The sequence below is a fragment of the Myotis davidii genome, unplaced genomic scaffold (assembly GCF_000327345.1).
Source record: "Myotis davidii unplaced genomic scaffold, ASM32734v1 scaffold473, whole genome shotgun sequence".
In the NCBI taxonomy this organism is placed as follows: Eukaryota; Metazoa; Chordata; class Mammalia; order Chiroptera; family Vespertilionidae; genus Myotis; species Myotis davidii.
This window is the reverse complement of record NW_006284843.1, coordinates 3,820,924-3,837,503: the sequence shown is the minus strand read 5'-3', so window position 1 is coordinate 3,837,503 and position 16,580 is coordinate 3,820,924. Positions and strand designations below refer to the sequence as shown.

Below are 16,580 nucleotides of genomic sequence, written 5' to 3'. Positions count from 1 at the left end.
TCCAGAACAATCTTCAACAGTGATATAGAGAGGCAGTCAGTGCAATTGCAGTGTGGACAGACAACTAGAATACGCGTTTGTGGTGTCTGCAAACCTGCTGATTCCGTGCCCCACATTCACCTTCTGTGACCTGGAATTTTTTTGGCAAGTCCAAGAGAAGGAAAGGTGGGGAAGCCCACCGTTGAAAGGCTGGTAATGAACTTTCTGCCAATAAGGAAGGTAAAGACTTGAGCAATTAGCTGGGAAAATAAACGGTATTTGACCATATTTGTTCCATGAGTTTGGGGAGCATGCTACATTGGTTACAAATAAAATGAGGGGAACAGTTTATGCTGTTGAGTAGATGCTGCTTGGGCTGAGAGTCGGCAAGTCTCTCAGGCTTTCACAGAAGAATGCCCGCTAATGAAGGCGAAAGGACAGAATTAGAAATTCATCACTGTAATTACTACTGATGTGGTGAAGGGCATACGTGAGCGGTCAGAGAGGACACATGTGTTCTTTTGAGAAGGAAGATCACAGGAATTAAAAAAAGGAAGTGTCTACTGGGGAAGGCACCCAAGTTAAATTTTAATAAGGGGAAGTAAACATTTGGCAAGTGATAATTTCAATCAGATCCTCTTTGGTGTCAATTATGAAGAAAAATAAATCTATGTTAAGTTAGTTTTTCTATAGAATATAGGTGAAAGTTATTATACATTTTACAAAGTAGTGTGAATTGTCTTCATGATTAGTCTAGTCCAGCAATTTTCAACCAGTGTGCCACCGGTGTGCCACAAGCATTTTTAAAACATGCAATACCGGACTCCTGACCCAGGGGCACTGAGCTCTTTTCCCTCAGATTGCCAAATAAAAAACTGCAAGATAGCCAACCCAATAGCTGTCTGGTGTGAATGAATAAAAATTATACCTACCTTTTTGTCAGATGGGCAAAACGTGTATTTTTTGTTATGTCACGTCATTTTAGTAATTAACTTATGTGTCCCGTAAGATGAAAACGTTTGAAAATCACTGTCTAGTCAATTAAATCACTAATATCCCAACTACTATAATGCCTGAATTAACAAGTTCAAAAGTCTGATTATTCTGAAAAGAACAATCATCAGCTTTTTACTAAATTGCATTGTTGGAACATGAAAAACATGTTTTTAAAATTAATTTGTAGTCACTTTAACAGAGGAATATTACTACGAATACATGGGAATTTGAGTAAATTTTTTTTTAAAGAAAACTATTAGTAACCTACACTGATGGATTCACGTGCCTATGTAATTGGAGATGCAGTTTTCCTCTTAGCGCTGATCACCTTTTATTAAAGTACTGACTTTCTGATTGGTAAACAGGCAAAAGCTCTCTTTGAGTTTTAAAAGAGAGCCTGGTTTTCCACATGTATGTAAACGGTTAGGCTGGTTTTTAGTTTATATTGGCCACATAACAAAATATCTTTTTAATTTTAATACAACATTTCTTTGGGCTGAAGACATTGAGAAGGTTTCACAATATCTGTGGCTTGTGTAATTTATACACAAGTTGTATATAAAACTCTGAAATATGCAAACATTGCAAAATACACTCTGACAGCTAATGCTCTGAAAACACTTTATTACACAAGTTACATTCAGATTCTGAAAATAGTGTTCTAACAGTGGAACCATCTAAAAATAAGACATCCCAAAAACACACCAACTGAAGAAGAAAATTTAAAAAAAGAATTTAAATAGAGACTTTTTTCTTTCCCTTGTTGCAATATAATGCTAGTGATTTTAAAAAAATAGGAGATTTAGCAGCTTTGTCATCAGGCTGAGAATGCTGAACAGGAAAGGCACCAAAGAAAGACATTGGCAATGGAAGCGCTAATGGGAAAATACTGTGTTCAAGCAGAGTGGGCTTATTTACATCTACAGAAAAGTCTCAGAAATGTAAATGAGCAAGCCTTCCATCATAAATTAGTAGTGTGATGGAAGAAGAGGACTGTTTCTCTATCCTATGCCCATATATAAAGACCATGGCACTGTTATGTACGTGTAGGAAACTCCTCAACTAGAAACAGAGGCCAACGAAACCCAAATGAAGTAAATAAGATGTGTACAGTCCCGCACAGACTTGTACAGTTTACAATTAAACACACAAAACTCTAACGTGCGAAAGGGAAAGGAATCGGGCGTTCCTGGTACATCTCCTCAACCAGACCAAAGCCGGGCGCTCAGGAGGAGGGAGGGGCGGTTCACTCCCATCATCTTCATCTTTCTCTTGGTCACTGCCCTCGGTGCTTAGGCGGTCAAACCCTTTGCGACTGTAGCCTTTACGGCTCGCAAAGAAATTTCCAAGGTTTAAGCCTCCACTTCCCTTCCCTGAAGAAAGCAAATAACACAGAATTGAGATGAAGGTCACACAAATGACTCTCAGTTCCTCTGTATAGTCTTACATGGTACAGTTGGAAGTTGGGGATGGGGAAGTGTAGATATCAGCAAAAGAGAAACAAAAAAAGACTGACATACAGAGACACGTAGCCTACAAAGTCAGATGGGTACTACACACATTTATTGAAATACAGAAGGAAAAAACAAAGCTCCCCGGGGCCATGTGTTTCTGCAGGATTGTTTCAGATTCACTTTTCACCCCCTGCACTTTCTGGGCTCTGGGGGACTGGCATCCCACAAGCAGGTCTCCATCTCAGTGAGTTTATGAAAAGGTCATCTTCAGATGACAGGCACTGACGTGCCCACAGGAGTGACAGAAAATTTACCGAAGACGAAGTCTGATAAAAGGCAAGGGATCATTAGATAATACAGAATGGCAAGGTGGAAAACGAGACTGGGAAATTCACTGCCAGAGCCACACACTCTGGTTTATCGTCTGCATTCCGGTTCGATGCTGGGGGGTGCTATGCTGCACAGGGGTTTCATTTCCAGAGAGGCAATACAAATTATCTCCTTGCTCTTTAAAAGACATGAGCTTGCTGACTTTGAACCAAACGTGAAGGATTTTAAAAGGTCACGGGCATACCTCTAAGTTTTCCCAGCACTCTTCCTGAACTTGACTCGAGTTTATGTTCAGAATCTGCTAGAAAAAGATGGCACATTTCAAAAAGGAGCCCCGATCACCCTCCTCAATCCATGGGCTCAACTTTCAGTATAAATTCAGGAATTCATAAATAATTAACAAGGTCTGGCTCTGGCCTGTATGCAATTCCAAAGGGAAAAAAGGTAATACAGTATTGTGATGCACAGAGGGCCACAGCTGGGTTCGACGCCTGCCTGCTCTCTCACAGGCTGTGCAATCTCAATAAACTACTCCTCTGAGCTTCAGTTTTCTCCTCTGAGGAAAGAGGGATCAATGACACTCTCTACCCACCTGTAAAGATTAGAGGCACCCTGCACATAATGTACGTAGAACAGTGCCCGGTAAGTATACAATAAGTGCTCAATAAATAATACTTTCCATGGGGACAAAATTAAATTGCCAGTAGTTTGTAAAAATTGGGAAGTTTTCATTATTACAATTTAGAAATATTTGTCTTAGGCTTCAGTCTTTTCTTGAAGAACAGTACATGCCTGAGAAAGCGTGGGGCCCATGTACATCATTTCCCCTTTATATGAAAAGCAAAGGACCTGGAACCCTGAGCATTTTCAATCATATGAGGTGACCCAAGTGTTCCCCATGGGGCTACACATTTCCATGAAAGATCAACTTTCTTTCTTTCTGGGGAGGCAGAACGCCAGCTGGACTTCATTTTTCTGTTTCTCTGTACCTCCCTGCACTCTGTACCTTGGCTTCCACCTCCTTAAGAGCTGTGCCAGGGAAGCGGGGCTTGCGGCTCTCCTATGAAATCTCTAGCCAGGAATGGAGGCAGCATTGTAAAGAAAGCTAGCAGGCAGATAACAGAGGAGAGGAAGCGTAGTGGGTGGGGAAGGGAATAGGGAAGAATGGAAGAAGAATCTAGTAAGATTGTTAGAAAGCCAACACATTGGACTGTAAGTTCTATAAGGGTGCAGGGCAGCCCTTAGCTGGTTTTGCACCCCCTGAGCCTACTCCAGTGTCTGATATGGAGCTGATACTCAAAATGGGTATGCTGAATGAACAGGGGGTCCTTCATGAGGGTTTCTAAACCCCTCACAGAGTGGATAAGATCTATCAAGACAAATGTTGAGAAAATATGAAGTTGGTTTCCTTTTAGAATTAAATGTGCAATTAAAACTGCAATTTTCCTACAGAAAATGTGATTGCACAATAGTAATTTCCTGTGGTTCGACCTGGGTGTCTGCCTTCCCCACACACGTGTGCGGACTCAGCATTCCCTGCTGTGGCAGGGGAGGCCACTTTCTTCACTCTCTGGCATTCCTTCATCCAGTGTAGTTTGCTTACCAACAGTACTGCTACCTGCCCAGTCCCCACATGCACCCGGTACTCCTGGTAATGATCACTGCACTTACCACCTTGCTAATCAATTTTATGTGTCATCTTTTTTTTAAATGTCATCTCTCTTTTGTGTGTCATCTAGTCTGTAACCTCCATTTATTTCTTCCAACAAGTATGTATTGAAGCTTAGGGCCAGGAACTGTTATTTGTCCTGGGGATACACCAATAAACAAGTACACTTAGCCAGATTCTTGTTCTTTTGAAGCTACCACCTAGCTCCATGAACACAACGACTAAGTTTCTTTATCTTTGCCCCTGCTGACTGAGTTCCCTACCCATAACAGGGGCTCAACAGAAGTGTTTTTTGGGAAGAGTTAACTGGTTTTGTGCAGGGCTTTACCGATTACCTATGAAAAGTAAAAGAAAGTCCTAGAAAGACTCCCTTTCACCACCTACTAAATTGAATCCTCTGTGTTTCGTTTCTGTGTCAGGGCTTTGCTGTGGGCACTGAATTCCTGCCATGGCCGCTCTGGCCTGGAATAGAGTCAGATGCTGTCTCTTGATCAAATGCTGCCTCCCACCCTGACCCATGGACTCCTTCGCAGACAGAGCTGTGGATTCTTGCCTTAGGCCTGGGACCCAGCCAAGGGACTACTTCTGAGACATGAGAACCACAGGCCGCATTGTTTGTTTGTGTGGATGTCCTAAAAGGAACTCAGCCCCTGGGTTCGGTACTATGATAATAATTTGATAAAATGCTGACTCCAGTTTTGGAACCTGCCTCGTATGGTCAGGAAAGGTGGACTGATGGCCTATTTTATGACTATTTAAAAACTACCAGATGGTTTGTTATAGAAATAGTTGGTTTCCTGAGATAGCTGAGGTTTAAGACAAGTATCTTTTTTGACTTATGACTTTTATTACTTTATTACCCATGATTATTCCTTAATAAGCACTTACTAGGTACCAGGTACTGAGATAAATGCTTTCTGTACATTATTTCATTTAATTCTCATACAACTGGAGTAAGTCTTTGATTCCAACTTTACAAATGAGGAAACTGTGGCCCAGAGAGATTAAGTGACTTGCCCAAGGTCAAGGAGCGAAGAGCAAGAGCCAGGACCAGCTGGTGGGAAGTAATACAACTCCCAAGTAACTGACCCCGCTACTTTGAGAACTGAGCCTATTTCGAACAGCACGGCTCTCCTCTGTCCTGACGCTGCAGCTCATTTATTCTAACTGCACTTAGCTATAGGGAGACATCAATTGGGCGTAAGCCAGTTGCTAAAAAGCAATATTAATATTGCTTTTAATATTAAAATATTAACCATCCAAATATCCAAATTTCTGAGGCTCCAGATACATTTTCTACTGTGATACTAACTATAGACAATATTTGGAACATAGACAGTAACATCAAAAAAGGCAGAGAACACTTTAAAAAAAAAACCACTGAAAAAAATCACAATGGAACTTTGAGAATAATAAGGCCAAACACTTTCAAAAGTAGGCTCCAAGTTCAAGGGGCTCATTTTACTTGCCTCCAAAGGCCCTTGATTTTTTCCACCGAATAAACATGGCAATGGCCAGCAGGACCGCCACCGGAATAACCAGAAGGGTGGTAATGAGAACAACAGGCACTCCGGAGTCTGGCTCTTTGATCAGTTTCTCTTTCTCTTTCATCTTCTGCAATTCTGAGGAGGCGGGTTTGTTCTCCATTTTGGTTTCAACAACTGCCTCGGATTCTTCAGGGAGAGAAGAGTTCACAATAGTCAACTGACCCAAAGATTCCAAAACCCTCCCACCGCCCCTACCCAGGCAAATCAACAACTGCTCGCACAGAACTTGCTGAGTCCAGTGCATGCTTCAATGTCTGAATCTATGAAGCTGGCAGCATGTATTGTGATTAGTAACCGCCGAATGGTTTTTCACCTTTAAATTGTTTTGTTGTTCTATGTTTTATTTCCTCTTAGCTGTAATTCCACACAAAAAATATAACCTCCTTTTGCATCTTTTCAAAGATAGAATGAACAGGCAGCATGGTGTAAGGGATGGAACTGGTGTGCAGGCTGGAGTCAAGAGGATCCGGCCTCTGATCCCTGGTGCCTGTGCAACTAGCTGCGTAACTTTGGGCAAGTTACTTAAATGATCTGGGCCTTTGGGACCTCATCTGTAAAACTGTGATGTAATATAGCTCCCTTGTAAAGCCGCTGGGTACAAATGTTACCATAAAGAAGTTGCTTAATGAGATTTTGTGTCCTTGTATCTTTACGAACTTCCTTCATGTTCAATGAATTATTCGTACACTGTATGCACACATTTATTCTAGGATTAAAACCTGGGAAGAGGAGGTGTGTCCTTTTCAGGGTCTTTTTTACAGTTCCCAGCAAACTGTAAGTGCACACATATGCACTGTATATCCTTTTGAGGTTGATGAAAAGAACATACAATTATTCTGTGATATTGACAGGTTTTAGGTAGACATCAGAACTAAAGTACTATTTGGGAAATTGATACAATAACACTCTGTAAATTGATGCAGGGATCTTAATAATGTGATTTAAACGTGACATGAGCCTTGAGACACTTGCCCTCAAGAGGCACAGATGTGTGTTGGTATAAAAACCCTACTGTGCGAAGTCTAGAAGCTATAAACATGCTTGCTAAAATGCCCACAGTTTCAGGAACTTCAATTTCTTGCGATGCCCTTCTAACCTATGATACAGAATGAATCATACGGCTGTATGGACATTTTGATAAAATGGCAGGGATAGGTGGTGTAACATTGTCAGGAAAATCTTTGGTTAACGTTTACTATATGTAGACACAGGTTGGTAGATAACTGGACACTTTTCCAAGGAAGCATTTCTCAAATTTCTTAAGACACTCTAAACACAAGTTATGAAATACACCAATGGCAGGTCCAGCCTTTTGCTTCAGTGCCCTGAGCCAGCCTCCTTCATGTCTCATTGATACCTATTGGGCACGTAAAGCTGTACCAGGCACGGTTCTCATTTAATCATCACACCAAGCCCGTGAGGAGGCACTATTATTATCACTGTCTTACAGATGGCCTGTCATAGTCCTCATTTCCTTCCCTGCACTATGGTTAAGAGGAGACCATTATTTCTTTTCTTTTGTCAAATGAAGTGGCTCTCGAAACTTCAGTGGAGAGAAGGAAAGGGATTGGTTCATAAATCTAGATCATTCAAATTTAACCTTTCTAAGTCTCAGTTTCCACGAGGAATATAAATGTGACTTGTACTCTTCCTAACCACTGTTTTGCTTTCGTATTACTGTAGAAGAGGTATACAAGATGTTCAGTATTCAAGCTTATTCTATATTGAAGCAGGAAAATACATAAAACAGACAACAGGATTTTTAAAAAATATATAGGCCAAAGTTATAGGTTGGCAATCAAGAATTTGTTGTCTTGGAAGAAAGGTTTATTTCTTTTTGAAGGTGACTATAAGCAGAGAAATTACTTAGCAATTTCTACCTATCATTAAGTATGAGTACCTACACCTACACTAAGGTGAGGCTATATCAGCTCATATCTAGGTTCTTTCATAAGGCAGGACTAGGACTGGGTTACATTATGGATAAAGTAAGTGACAGCCTAAAATAATCAGTTTAGCATTCGTAGAAAGTGTGCTGAGTATGAGGCAATAAACTTGCTAAAATATAAGATACATTCATTGCACTTCTGAAATTCCTCACCCCTTCTGGGGCATTGAGTGTCATCATCTTTTATTGTGAAGCGGAGGAGGGGTAAAGGCTATGCTTTTGGTGGGATGTTGGCATATCTCTTTTATCCATGGTAACTTTAGTTGAAAATTTAGATTCCTTTCCTGAGTTTCCTATCATCACAATACTTTTATTCCCGCAACTCCCTGAGAACACAACACTGGTTTTGAAACTCTGCTATGTGAACATCCACCGTTGGGATGAGTGTCATCAAAGGTAACTCGAATTTGGTAATTTACAATGAACATGTATGAACAAGTCTAGTAAGTTTGGGTTGGTGTTTCTCCCTCTCTTTTGTAAGGAGTGGTTTAAGTTTAGCTTCTGGATTTTGGTAAAAGACAAACTCTGGAGATCTAGCATAATTTATATTCCTTTTTGAAATAAGAAAGTAATTTTTTTTAAAAAAAGGTTTAATGAATATCATATTGGTTCAAAAAAGAAAAGAACAACTTCATTTGAGTTTGGATATTCCTACTATTAAAATGAGCCCATCATGACAAGACACTTCAATAAAATTTACTATTTGAACTGCTGCATTCTGCCACGGACTGGGAGGTTTTCCCACCAATGACTCAGTGGGCGCACTGAGGAGAGACCAAATGAACTACAGGGATGAGCACAGTTCGCCCCTCACTGGTCAGTGTGGTTGGGCTGTTCTCAACAGGCCAACCAGTATGATCTAGTGTGTGTGTGTGTGTGTGTGTGTGTGTGTGTGTGTGATCTATTTAAACAGTGATGGTTTGAGGCCACTGTGAAATACCAGAGGATTCAGAGTAATCTACAACCCTCTCTAACCTATAGTTCTTGGAAGAATTTATGGTGAGTCAATTGGTAGTATTCATCTCTCCTCAGTGGTACAGAACTAGTGGTTAAGAGCCCAGGCTTTGGTGCCAAACAGACTTTAGTCAAAACCTAGTTTTGCCACTTACTATCATAGTAGTAATTCTTATCTTCACTTCCTAATATTTAAAATGGAGATATTGAAATGATCACATTGTTGGTGTAAGGATTAAACTTTATAATTCTGTATAGCCCATTGTTTGTGCTCCATAGATGATAGCTATTATTAAAATCATTCCCAACATATCTTTATTCCAGAGCAAATAGAACTAATCAATAATTCTATATAGAATGATAAAAAACAGGGTCCTGGGAACTTCATCATTATATGTTTATGGTATGAATGCCACTCAGTAGTGTCACATAGGTAGAATCACTACAAATGCCAAACAATTGCTACTTATTTATTTTATAATATTATCTTACCCCTTTCAACCTTGAGCCGGCTATATTTTCTTATCTGCCTACATAAACTCCCTAAACTCCCTCTTGGTTCTTGCTTCTTTTCATCTCTTTCCACCTGCTTTCATGAGAAAGGAAAACAAGTAAACCTAGGGTTAAGTCTGAATATCTATGTGAGGCATTTGTAAAGCAACTAATAATGGAATAATTTTGCTACTTAAACATTAGGAGCATCTCCGGTGAGTTCTTAACTATACACAATGATGCCCAAACCCTGCAGATAGTAGACAATGCACAAATATAAACTGATTCTACGCAAGAGAGAAAATAACTTGACAGGGATTCCATACGAACCAAGTGGTTGCTTACCAGCTGCTTAATCTTATCTATCCATTCTTGATACTATATACCAATGTTATGCTTATCTGTATACATGTATATGTATGCACACACATGCACACACACATGCACACACTCCTTATAGGGTGTAAGTCTCTTAAAGTCAGGCACAGTTACATTTCCCTAAAACCTATTACAGTGACTTACACATAGATGGCCTTCAGTAAATGCTGGGGGGCTAAATTTTACTAAGATAGAAACTTGGGGAGCAGCTAATCTTCTCAGGCTCTTACAGTATTAACTCACCAAAGGTATTTTCCACTCCTCTAGGTTAGAGCCCCATAGGAAAAGGCCTTTTCCAGTACATTGGACAGTATTTTTCTGCTTATCTGAGGTTAACATACTTGTAAGTTGCTAACTTATTTTTTCCCTCCCTGAATGTTTCTGGCCCATTTTTAAAAACAGATTTCTTAATTGTTTTTCATCACCTGAAATGAGTGAATTTGAACTTATTACTACTCCATTTATTAGAAAAAGCGATGCCAATGAGTAGGTTTAAAGGTTCAGGACACAGCAGAAGTTATTGATGATTTAACAGATTCTATTTTTAGCTTGATAATATTTTAAGTGCAATCAAGAGCCATAAAATAATTCAACACAAATAGCCTAGGGATTCACAGTCAAAGAGGAACCTGACCAACCTTTGGTTTCCTGGACCTCAAGGCCAGCCTTCTTAACTGACCGGTGTTCCATTTCTGTAACACAGCAAAGAGACGAGCATCATTACCCCAAAAAGAACAATGGAAAACTTAATTTCGATATTAATTTTACTCAGGGGAAAATATTTCCTTAATTCATCAAATTCATTATCATATTAGAAAAGTTTAGTGCCAGTCACTAATTAGGTGCCAGGTCTAGGAATCCTGGATAAAATCTCCTAGGGGAAGTTGAAATAATATTTCTAAGGTCTTCACATTTAAAATGAGATTTTCCTTTTTGATTTCTGAAATAGCAAGTCATTCTGTTTTCATGTGACATCTCGGAGGTAGCTAGTCCTGCCATGTCCATCAGTCTTCTAGCTGATGTATATGGATGTGACCAGTTAAACACTAGCATGCAGATACAAAAACACTCGTTTGGCCCTGGATGAAGTCTTATTGCCCCAAAGGTACTATTTTCCTGGTTTGTTATTTGGTTACATTCTGGACTATGGAGAGAACTTTTCTGTTTCAAAGCTGAAAGCTATCCTGCAGTGCTTGTCAATCAGGAGATACATCAATATCACCTGGGAAGCCTTTCGAAAATGCACGCACTATCATTCCTCTTCTTTCTCTGGATCTCAAGTGGGGTGCGGTCATGTGTATTTTGAAAAACCCTCCCCAGTGACTCAGATTTACATCTCTGTTGAGTACTAACTATGGGGATGGTATGAAGAGCCTAAACTGGAATCTTAATGAGTTCAAGTAGCATATTCCTACCTGCCGAATGAAGATATTGGCTAGGTTTCTGGAAGTCTTTTCCACTTTAAAAGGTATTCATTCATTTCTTTATTCTGAAAAACCTGGGCTCAGACACGCAATTGGGAATTATCCATCTCTCTTTGCTTTCCTGTCTGCCCACACCTTCTGGTTCCTCTTGAGGAGGCAGGTGGTGTGAGCTGCACTTGCAACGGGGATGGGAAGCAACTGCTAGCGGGGAGCAGTCCTGGGCACCTCTGTGCACTCAGCCCTAACTGGGCCTTTATTACAAAACCAGCAAAGGTGACCCAAGGGATAATTCTGAAGTTATCAAACCTACTTGGGGTCCAAGACCTGTATGGAACCTAATTTCTTTGTTATAACTTGTTTTTCCCCTTGTTATAATTTGCATTTTCCCGTTTTAGTTAGCATTTCCTATCTCCATCAAGTCCATGTTTCCTTACTATTTCTCTGTCTAAAACTGCCTGCTGCAGCTCTGATACCACAAGCTTATCATTCTCAGTTCTTCTCCCTAATTCCATCTTCTCCTATTGTTTAGACCCTGCCATATTTTAAAAGGATTTCTGGACACTGAGGTTAGTGGCTTACTAAGCATCCCGTCCTCTTTAATTTAGAAAGCTTATGTTTCCTTAGGCTGATATCAGAGGCTAGGTTAGTCTGCTTTCTAAGAATTAGAAATAAAGTCCAAATTGCAGTCAGAACCCCCCGCTCCATACTACCTTGCTTGATCCTGATAGAAAAACCCTTCTGTCCCATACATACTTTGAGCTATATGAAAACACAGCAGTGCAGAATTTTGAGTAAGTTGAAGCTCAACGGAGAAACGCAGAGCGCCTCCTGTTTGGAATGATGTGTGTCTGACACTGATGCTGGCGTTCCTAGCTGCTCGGCAGCCGCGGAGAGCTGGAGTCACTTGGGAAGTGATGCCTGTGTGGAAACTAGTCAGCCCATCTGCCTTGCCAAAGCCATCTCCCTCCCTCTGGAGAGGAGCTGGAATTAACACTGGCTTTCAGTGTAGCAGACATTACTTCAGGCATCAAGAATTTCCTGTGGAATATCTGTGGAAATGAGGGGATAACTGCCAGCAAAAAAAAAGTTTCTTTCCACTTAAAAAATTCAATTTAATTCCTGAAATGATATCCAAGCAGGTATTTTAGCAACTACCACTTATACCTTGATTTCCCGCTCCTATCAATAAAAAGAGAAAGAAATGCATTTTTTCACATGTTTTTTTAAGCAATAAAACTGAGAGGAAAATATGCACCATAATATTTAAAAACCATACTTTCAGTTGTGATGAACTTCCACACGGTGTTGGTGTGAGCGTCTCCAACGTACACAGTCCCATCTTCAGAGGCAGCAATATCATGAGGCATGTCAAAGTGCTGCCCAAACAAGAAGCACAAGTTGAATTCTCCATAAACAGGCAAAGAAACCACCCAACAGAACAATGAGCATATCATTCAAACCAAAATAACAAAACAAACAAACAAACCACACCAAAAACCACAAACAAAACCAAAACCAATAATTCCCATCAAAGCAACTCTAGGCCAAAGAGAGTCATTCATTCATTCTCTGAGCACTGACTCTGCCATTAGGAAACACTAAGAGACCCTTACCACTGACTTCCTAGTCCTTAACAGAGTTAACCTTGACAAGTAGAACAGTGTTGATTACTTGGTGTTGCAATATCTACCCATTTATACTTATTTTCCTATCTACCAAATCTGCCTGTTTAAATCTATACAAGTTAGAAAGACCAGGTATTAAATTTAGGCTATTATCCCATCAAATTATCATGTGCTACCTTAAAAACTAGTTATACATCACTGATTAGAGAAGTCATTTCAAAGATTCAGTACATTCAGATTCTTTCTTTTTAAATATGGTCTTACTGAGAGAGAGAGAGAGAGAGAGAGAGAGAGAGAGAGAGATCAGCGGCTTCCTGTAAGCCTCCTATTGGGGATTGAGCCTGAAACCCGGGCATTTGCCCAGACCAGAAATTGAACCAGTACCTTTTGGTGCATGGGATGATGCTCAACAAACTGAGCCACACTAGCCGGGGTGAGATCTAAAATATATACGAGGAGAGAGGCAACAGTGTAGGGTTTTATACTCTGAAGCCCACTGTTTACAATATCTTCAGCCAACAAAGGAGTGTTGAGTGTTACCTCCAGTACTTTCTCAGCTTTGGTATCTACTTAGCTACTCGGCGTTTCACTATGTCTTTCTTCATGACATATGTCCATTTCAATCGCCACCATCTCAGTCCAGGACACAGGAGACAGGGGAGCACTTTGTAAAAACCACACTTTGAGTTGGACCCAGGGTCACCACCTGGTTCCTGGAAGAGCAGCCTTAAAATGCTGTGCGGCTGCCATTTCCATCTGCCTGCTGAGGCCTGCGAAGGTGCCATGTGGCTGCCAGTTGGCAGGACGTGGGGGATGCTTTTGCCTGTGGGGCCAGCCAGGCCTGCCTGAGGACACAGCTCTCAAATACAGGCCCCGTGAGGACGAACAGGAGCATCATCCCGTTGGTGGGCTTATCAATCAGCAACTGTCCACTTTAGGTTGCTGAGTACAACGGCACTAATGAGGCAAATTGCAGTGCTCAGTTCACTTTAGGACAGAATACACGCTTTGGAGATACTATTGTGCTTTAAAATTCAGCAACAATTTGTCACAATGAAAAGAAAAATGAGACGGCAGTGCCAAGAAGGCTCAATCCTTCATGCTACCAAATGAGCTGTGACAAATGTGCATGAGAAAGACAGAGAGCCAGAAATCAAAATGCTGCCTTGCTGAAACCTCGCAAGCCTGTCATTAAATGTTCATCTTTATTTTGGGTTCAGCTAATGGGTGGCAACCGACTTACAAATTATAGGCAGTTCCTCTTCTATACCAAAATGTGTTCTTAAAAAAATGGCTTTGCAAAACATATGGTTGTAAAGTGCTCCATATTTTCAGGTAGAAACTATTATAATGGGGCGGGGGAGGGGGATGAAGATGAGGGGGGATGTGTGAACTATTCATCACTAAATCACACAGTATATCATCAGTTCAAGGCAACAATAACAATAAGCCTCTATTTGTGGTTCTCACACTGACACAGGGAGCCAAGGGTTCTGTTAGAAATACTTTGGGGCCACAGGAGGAGTTCAGGGGAGGGGTAGGGGGTGGGGCCTTGGGATCTATATCACTACTGCAATCAGAAGCACTCAGGTGGTTTTTACGGAACTGGTCTATTGTTCTGCATCATTTGAAAGAGAAAATTATGTTGTAAGCGTTTGGATTTCAGAGTTTAAGAGATTCGAAGATCTTCTGACCCAGGCTTTGTAAACTCTTCTTTTGAGGTCCTCCTCCCCAGCAAAATACAACAGGAGAAAAGAATGACAGCATCCTCCTGGGCCGCCTGGTGACAAAGCCCAGGACAACCTGCGCCCTCAACATGTGTTATTCTGCCTGAAATACTCATAAGGAATCTGTGTTCTCTGTAACATAACTTGTTTGCTATAACACAAATCATATTGAAACTTACTTAATATTAAGTAAACAATTCTCTAAGAAGTTGCACCAAGTTGATGTTGAGGTTGAAAACATTCCTTGGTAGGCCAATGTGTGCCTCAGGGGAGTAAGAGGTGAATCACAGTCCCAAAGGCCTGGGTTTGAGATTCAGGTGTGCTTCTTACTGTGCAGCTTTGGATAAGTAATTTAACCTATGGGATCCTTTCAGCTCAAATATTATTAAATATTATAATTTTTTAAAATATATTTTATTGATTTTTTTACAGAGAAGAAGGGAGAGGGATAGAGAGTTAGAAACATCGATGAGAGAGAAACATCGATCAGCTGCCTCCTGCACACCCACTACTGGGGATGTGCCCGCAGCCAACAGACATGCCCTTGACCGGAATCGAACCTGGGACCCTTGAGTCCGCAGGCCGACGCTCTATCCACTGAGCCAAACCGGTTAGGGCTAAATATTATAATTTTAATCTCTATCATTAAGCTCAGAGAAATAACACAAATCTGGGCCTGCTGGAGTTTTTTGTCATTATTGCTGGTGTTTTGCAAGCAGGGGTGGGGATCACTTCCCTCCTTTTCCACATGGGCTGCCTTGCAGAAGAGAGAAGGAAAAAAAAAAAAAAGACAGCCTGAAGGGTGTGTGTGAAAGCAGATAATAATCCTCTGATCATTGGGGGCGGGGGAGGTGGAATTTGGGGGACAACCATGTGCCTTGCCCTTGTGGCTTTCTGACACCATTTGACTGAACCATCTTCTATACTGTCCTCTGTCTCAGCTTCCCCGCACAGACATAAAGATGATCAAACACTGGAGACAAAAACTTCTCTAAAGAATGTAACAGTAGACAAGGGAAAATCGAAACGCACAAGGAGATAAGTAGTGGATGGGCACACACAGAAGCTCACACACATTATGCAAAATTTGACTTCTGACTTGAAGGAAGAATATCTTCTTATATAGGAATCAATACACCTCATTATTTCCTTCACCCACACTTAATCTTTGTGATGATAGCCTACTTAGATGCCAATTCAGAGAGGCTCATGAACTGATTTTTCAGTTTACTGAGTCAACACAGAACCAAGTTCTATATTCTGGTGTAATACTAAGTCTTGTTTATTGAAAGAAAAAGCAAATTTCACCTTGGAGTTAGACTCTTTTCAGGTTTGCTGTGCTGATCCATATACGGTGACTCATACACCAAATGTATGATGAATGCTGGTATTTGGGCACAATGCTTTATGAAATTTTAATTCAGGCTGTTCACATTTTTGTGAGAGTAAGGTTCATTTAGAATCTAACCTCTTGCTTAGCATTTAGCTTTGATCTCTAGATGCATATTTGAATTAGAAGTTAATAGCTGGTCGATACAGAAAAATCAAGGCAAACTATTGCAAAATGAAGACCTAAAAGAAAGTTAATCTTCTCACTTTATTAACAGATAAGAGGAAGTTAGCTCAAGTGGGAAAACGATGAAGATGAGATAATCAATAAGAATCTGAAACACCAATGAAATAAAATGTTATCAATGTAATTAATTTCCTCATTTCCTTCTGAAGAGCTACTATGATTTGATATTTGATTACTTATTGCTTTTCAGGTGAAATACATCTATGAAAACTTTCATTTATTATATACTAGAGGCCCGGTGCACAAAAATTTGTGCACTCAGGGGAAGAGGGGGACCCTCAGCCCGGCCTGTGCCCTCTTGCAGTCTGGGACCCCTCGGGAGATAACGACCTGCTGGCTTAGGCCTGCTCCCCGGTGGCATAGGGCAGGCCCAATCCCTAGGTGCAGCCCCTGGTCAGGCTCAGAGCAGGGCAGATCGTGAGGTTGCGATGCCACTCTCAGTCACGCTCAGGGGAGGGCCGACTGGGGGGGGGGGGCACCC

At 40.9% G+C, this 16,580-nt stretch overlaps 1 protein-coding gene across 1 annotated transcript in view; it reads right to left on the bottom strand.

Annotated features, from left to right (window-relative positions):
• Window positions 1-327: 327 nt before the first annotated feature.
• Window positions 328-16,580, bottom strand: part of PAM (peptidylglycine alpha-amidating monooxygenase) — a 174,575-nt gene continuing 158,322 nt past the window's right edge. The window contains exons 24-29 of the mRNA XM_015558149.1: window positions 12,448-12,547; window positions 10,386-10,439; window positions 5,898-6,101; window positions 3,004-3,060; window positions 2,188-2,348; window positions 328-399 (exon numbers count right to left, since the gene is read on the bottom strand). Coding sequence (XP_015413635.1) covers window positions 328-399; window positions 2,188-2,348; window positions 3,004-3,060; window positions 5,898-6,101; window positions 10,386-10,439; window positions 12,448-12,547 — 648 coding nt within the window. The remainder of the gene's footprint in view (window positions 400-2,187; window positions 2,349-3,003; window positions 3,061-5,897; window positions 6,102-10,385; window positions 10,440-12,447; window positions 12,548-16,580) is intronic.